Here is a 6,409-nt window from a genome sequence, read left to right on the forward strand (position 1 = left end):
CCTGAGATACAGGGAGGAAGCATGTGTGATGACAAGAACATGGCCTCTGAACTCACAGGCTTTGAACAACACAGACTTGATTTCAAATCATGGTTCTGTCACTTATGAGTGTGAACCTTGGGCAAACTGCTTTATCTATCTAAGCTTCCATTCCTCAAGACCTTGGGAGTACCCCTCCCCACACTTGTCCACACTCAGCTTTCATGTCTCAGCTCCAATATCACTTCAAATAAGCCTTTCCTGACCACTGATTCTAAAGTGTATTCCCTCCAACCCACCCCTCCTTCCAGTTATCTATCACACCAGCCTACAATTTTATATAACAACCTGAAATCCCCTGGTTTATTTATTGAGTTACTTGTTTACTGTTTTCCCCACAGTTAAGGGTCTTTGCCTGGTTCAAAGTTATATTCCTAGAAGAGAGGAATAGTCATGGCCTACGGTAAACCCTCAATAAGTATTTGTTAAACAAACGAGTGAATCAACCAGGCCAACTGAACAATGCTTCACAAATTTTTTTCTTTTTTTGTGTGTGGTACGCGGGCCTCTCACTGTTGTGGCCTCTCCCGTTGCGGAGCACAGGCTCCGGACGCACAGGCTCAGCGGCCATGGCCCATGGACCCAGCCGCTCCGTGGCATGTGGGATCCTCCCGGACCGTGGCACGAACCCGTGTCCCCTGCATCGGCAGGCGGACCCCCAACCACTGCGCCACCAGGGAAGCCCACTTCACAAATTTTTAATAAATCATTTTGCAAACTTGACCCCGAGGTTTATTCAACTTATAATGACTACTAGCTGTTCAACTTACCTAATTGATCTGATCTAAGTCCAGCCCATGGGTACCTTCTCCCCAATGAGGAATTACAGGACTCTGACAAATATGACTTTTTCCACAGAAAGTTTCTCTGGTATTCACTCAACCCCTGTAATGCAAAGTACAATTTGAGTAAAACGTAAGTAATGAAAGTTGTTTTAAGGTAGACATCAGTAAAAATCATTTCTGAACCTCTAAAAAGAGTTGAAAGACTTAAGACTGATAATTAAACATAGAAGAGGTCCTTAATAATAGCTCCCAACATTGACCCAGCCCTGTGCTACCAGTTCATAGTGTTATATCCTTTAATCCTCACAACCACTTGAGACAGATGTTACAAGGATTCTGAGGCTCAGAGTGGCTACCCTTTTGCTGGTTGTCTGATTCCAAAGCCTGAGGTCTTGTCTGATAATGGGTGGCAATCTAAATCCTCATCACTATAATTATCCTAACTAACGAAGTTCTCACCAAGTACACAATATAATATAATATGCCTAATCCCTTTAGAAGTTTTGTAAAGTCAACCAAGAAAAGCCAAATTCCCTCCCATTCTGGATGCAAACCCTCAAGATAAAAGAAGACAGTCAGGGCTTGTGGAACACTGTGGTCAACTGTTATGTTGAAGGGTGCTTGACCATGACAGCTACCAGCTACCTGGAACTATTAACAAACCTTAAACAAATGCACAATTGTGAAGAATGTGTATTTCTTATACCCTGTCTTTATCTTGTCAGGGTACCATTTCTCAAGCCTTTAAAAGACATAACACACTTTAAAGTTTTAAAGGGAAGGGGTGTTAAAAGCTAAGCTGTGATGTGGTCCACAGGTGTCCCAATCTGAAGCCACCGTAGTTCCCATTATAAAGTGCCCTCCATCTACACGCCTCTGAGCTCTCCCCGCCCCCACCCACCCAAATAAATCCACCTCAAACCATCTAACTATTCCACTCGGCAACTCGGAAGTGAGTGTGAGCGGAGAGGGGGCTAGGTAAGAGGACAAGAGCAGCATCCTCTAGGATGGTTACAGGCAGGATCGGGAGCTGACAGGCTCAGCAGGGCCGAGGGGCGCGGCCCAGGAAGCCAGTGAGGCTCCGGCGCCCTGCACCCGCCCTGTCCCAGCTCCCCCCATCAGGCTTCGGCCCCCGGGGACCCCGGCCTCACCTTGAAGCGCACCGGCATGTCGCCCGGCGCTGGAGCCCCAGTCACTCCGACAGTTAATGAGACAAAAAGCCCGGAGGGGGCGGGGCGACAACAGGAGGTTCCCTAGCAAAAGCCTCGGCCCAGCGTCCCCGACTACGCGCCGGCGCACTCCGCGCTTGTCTCCTTGAGCCGTGTCGCTCTGCCTTTCCCCGCCCATTCTGAAGACTGAAAACCAGTAGAGACTCGGAGAGCCCCGCACCGTCATTAAGAGTCGACCAATCAGTGCTGGAAAGGAGAACGCCCGCCTCCCCAGCCAAATCCCGGGGATTGATAGAGATGGCGGGCGGAAGGCCGGCCAATGAGGCTCCCGGGCCCGGAGTGGGCGGGGCCCCGCGGGAGCTTCGTCCTGAGGAGAGCTCGACGGCGTCTGTTTTGTCGCGTCCTGCGCACCAATGGGTCTGCGTGCCGCTGGGATTCGTGAGTCGCCGGCCTCGCTGGACCCAGGTTCTTCACGTCATAAAACAGGAAGGTGTGTTTTTAGTTCCAACATGTATGACAGAACGGAGTGTTTCTTTGTATGAAATGAAAATATTCAGGTCTGTTCTTTAGAATATCAATTCCTGCCACCGACAACCGTGCTACACTATTTACTGTCACGTCAAAAGGAAGAGGCCAGAAAATAAATATGGCTTACAGGCCAAAAAACTTTTTTACTGAATCTTGATAGACAAACTGCTGACTTCCCAGTGATGTTCTTGCCTCCCACAACCCCCACCCCGCCTCCGCCCCAAAAGATGTACATGTAGCTCCTAGATTAGGAAACGTTCGTTAATGATGCTTGTGAGTCTCAGCTTCCAAAGTTTCAGCCTTGTCTCTCCTCTCACCCTTTTTAAAAATAAAATTCCACTTGAATTTTACAGATTTTTGCCATCATCAGTGTATCTTGAGATTCTACCATTGACAGAACACTGTGCTGACCCTGGTGATGGAAAAGTCATAAATTGTCCAGATAGTTCTCTAATATGCTTGGGGAGAATGAACATATATTTATTCAATACTACTGTACAATGTATCATGTGCTAAATTTCCAAATGAGAGGTATGAATGATAAACGAATTGGAGGAAGGAGTCATCCCCAAGGTCAGAGATGGTTAGAAAAAGCCTCAGGAAGAAATATTCAGACTTAGCCTTGAAGTTTAGAAGAACTGAAATAAGTAAAGAGGAAAATGGGACAATCAAAGGGCAGATGTCTGAATGGAATGCTGCCAGGCTTTTTCCAGAACAATGAATGCAGTTTCGTTTTACTTCTGTCATTTGTTGACTGAAGAAAAGGATACCCTCTTTTAAACTTTCAAATATTATTAATCCTTTCTGCAGAGGCTTGTCTTCTGAATCCTAATTGATGTCTCTGTTCTTCTTCTTCATCACTGAGATACTTAAAATTTCATTTGAAGGAGCCATCTGATATATGAAACAAAGAGAATATTAAATTAGTCCCTATGCAGCCATGCATCCAGAGGGCCCTTGATAAATGTTAATTGGTGATGACAGCATCTCTGTCGTGTAAATTAAGAATGGCACAAACACACAGTGGAACATAAAACAAAAGTCCTCTGCAGGAAAGCAGCCCAGATCTTACAGGATAGGAAAGACACAGATCTGGTTGTACACAAAGCTTTGTTACCACATAATGCTAAGGTGAAATCAGTAGAAGTAAGTATACAGAATGTAGCCTGTCTGCCAAACAAGGGCAATGATAACTATAGTTGAGCTCTGCTGAGCAGGGAACAAATGTCAAGAAAACCAAACAGCAGATGGTAAAAAATGACTTAGTCACAACCTGAGTTTGCTGAGATGTATTATAAGGACTCAAGGAAGACGAATAGTTTACTTTGTTATTTTTAAGAAAAGCCTATTTCAGTTTATGAGCCAAAGATGTAGAAATGAAAAGAGCGACATTGTTGCTAAAGGAGAGTTTTGTGGCCTGTGTTTTACCAGCTCCTAACACTCTCCACTACTGTAGGCAGCAGACCCGGTACCCCACAAAGTTCCACCCAAGTGTTCTGGAGAGTGCCTAGGAAGTGTCTCACATGTGCCTACAGCTACCACATATAGTTTGCCCAGCAGCACTGCCACTTCTTCCAATAGCCACACATCTCTAGGTGTCACTCTTCTTGCTGGCCACCAACATTTCCTGTGGCCTGAGTTACCACAGGCGCAGCATGGAACCTCCTTGGGCTATTCAACCCTGGCGGGAATCTGTGGCAAATCACCTCCGTACATTTTTTGTGTTACCCTCTATTGAATGAGTACCAAAGTGTCTTACAGAGCTTTTCCACTTGTATTTTAGCCTTCCTTCTCTCCAAAGGACTCAAGGTGAAGTCCATTGGGTCTAGGCCAGAAAGTAATTCCTCAAATGATGGATCGAATTCCGTGAGATGAGGGTGTCACAACTGGCTCCCTCTTCCCTTTCTTGATTTCTCTGTTTCTCATGCAAATAGATTTCTGTTTATTGCCTGTGAGAGACAAACTGATACAACCTGTATAAAAGGCAATTTGGCAGTGCTTTTCACCCAGCAATTCCACTTTTGTAAGTTATCTTACAGATATACGTGCCCAAATGTGAAAAACCAATTCATTTAATGTTGTTGACTGCATTGTTTATAGTAACAGAAGTTGGAAGCAACTTAAATGTCCATCTGCAGGGTACTAGTTAAATACATGATGGTTCCTCCAGGGACCAGAGCAGGAACAGGCGGTGCAGCAGGTCCAGACGGCAGTGCAGGCTGCTCTGTTCCTTCGGGCTTTCTGACCCAGCAGATGTCAAGTATACACTATATCCTTCAGGGTGTGGTAGGGAAAACAGAAACTACCAGAAGCATTTCAACAGAGAAAACTTAATATGAGCGATTGGTTAGCTGTTGGAGAACTTTAAAAAGCTAAATGGAGAAAGAGAGCATAGTAATTCCAAGAAGCGGCTCATACCCTGGGTCTGGAAGAACAGAGGGAAAATGTTGAGGTTACTCGAGCACAGCTCCAGGCTGGCTGGAGACACCTCATGGGAGTTGGTCAGACCTCTGAGAAGGAATCAGTGCCTAGTGGTGCTGGTGCCTCTGAGGGGACAAAATGAGGCTGCCCCCCAAAAAAGAAAAGGGAGGCAGAAGGGAAGGGAATGAGGAGACTGCAACCAACTGGCACCATGGAGGTAAAGGTCATTGCTAAGGGGCTGCAGAGAGGAAAAGCTAGTAAAAGAGAGCATTCCTGTCTCTAGAGTCTGTCTTAGCACACCTAACAGGGAGCTAGCAGGATCCAAGGGGTCTGCAGATTCCAAAGGGTGAGACTAGAATTGAGACAATAGCTTATTAACTTGAACGCCCCCATGCAACCCTTAAAAAGAAAGAAGCATTTCCTTGAGCTAACATGGAATGATTCCTCCCTCTCCCTCTGCCAAAAAAAAAGGCAAGTTGTAGAAGAGCTTGTGTAGTATACCGTCAGCTGGGATAAAAGACAGACAAAAAAAAGAAAAATGATGTTATGATGGCATCATTCACAGACATTTTTACCCTGAGTCTAACTACATTAGCAGCAGCTATGAAGATGAGCATTTTATTCATAGTTTCTAATACATGGAAATTTTGTGGTATTGATAGTTATTAAGGCTGTCCTATTTAAAATGACGCTTTCCATTGACCCATTCTAGAGTCACTTTGATTTATATATATCCCAATAGGGCTGTTGCTTCTTTTAGAGACAAAAACATATCAAAATCGTTTAAAGCAACTTTTATTTGTACTTGAAGTGTAAATATACTACTCACTCTATTAAAAACAGAAAGTCGATCACTTCACAAATCTAACAATCTCCCATCATTTTCTCGGTAAGAATTGAAAGATTGAAGAATTTGTATTTGCCTCTAACTATATTTTCATTTAACAAACAAAAATATGTTATCTATAAGCAAAACACTTATACAGATAACAAAGTTGAAGAAAGAAGATACAGTGAGTAACACACAGCCTCTGCCTTCAAATGTGATTGCAATCAGATGAGGGAACAGACGCGTACACAAGAACACAGGAAATGATAGAGAGAAGGAAGCAAAGAAGGGGCTAAATGTGAGCACCCTGGTATTCTGAAGATGCTTTCAAATCTAGAGCCAGCAAGTTTGATCTAAGCCTGGGGACTAAAGAGCAGACAGGATAAGGCAGCTGCTTTTAAATTCCATCCTGGGAAACACCTGACCTAGGTGACCTTTCACTTTCTCTTTTGTTATGCCCCCAGGTAGCTGAATCCAGGCCAGAGATCAGGAAGATTTTAAGGAACACTTGCTCAAGATTCTTTCCCCAAAAGGTAAATTACTTGCTGTCTGTTGTCTCTCTTTTTTTCCCTTACTGCTTCAGAAATAAGAGTAAAGGTGGTTTAGAAATCACCGTTTTAGCAACATGGTGATACGTC

At 44.4% G+C, this 6,409-nt stretch overlaps 1 protein-coding gene across 3 annotated transcripts in view; it reads right to left on the minus strand.

Moving 5' to 3' along the window:
• Window positions 1-2,111, minus strand: part of SAXO6 (stabilizer of axonemal microtubules 6) — a 29,119-nt gene extending 27,008 nt beyond the window's left edge. For 2 of the 3 annotated variants that reach the window (XM_027106955.1, XM_027106954.1), the window contains exons 1-2: window positions 1,976-2,111; window positions 810-924 (exon numbers count right to left, since the gene is read on the minus strand). In XM_027106955.1, coding sequence (XP_026962756.1) covers window positions 810-924; window positions 1,976-1,993 — 133 coding nt within the window. In that variant the 5' untranslated portion in view covers window positions 1,994-2,111. The remainder of the gene's footprint in view (window positions 1-809; window positions 925-1,975) is intronic. The other variant, XM_027106957.1, reaches the window with a different exon arrangement.
• Window positions 2,112-6,409: the final 4,298 nt, after the last annotated feature.

The sequence above is a fragment of the Aethalodelphis obliquidens genome, unplaced genomic scaffold, assembly GCF_003676395.1.
Source record: "Aethalodelphis obliquidens isolate GAN/ISIS:26980383/991018 unplaced genomic scaffold, ASM367639v1 scaffold8, whole genome shotgun sequence".
Lineage (NCBI taxonomy): Eukaryota > Metazoa > Chordata > Mammalia > Artiodactyla > Delphinidae > Aethalodelphis > Aethalodelphis obliquidens.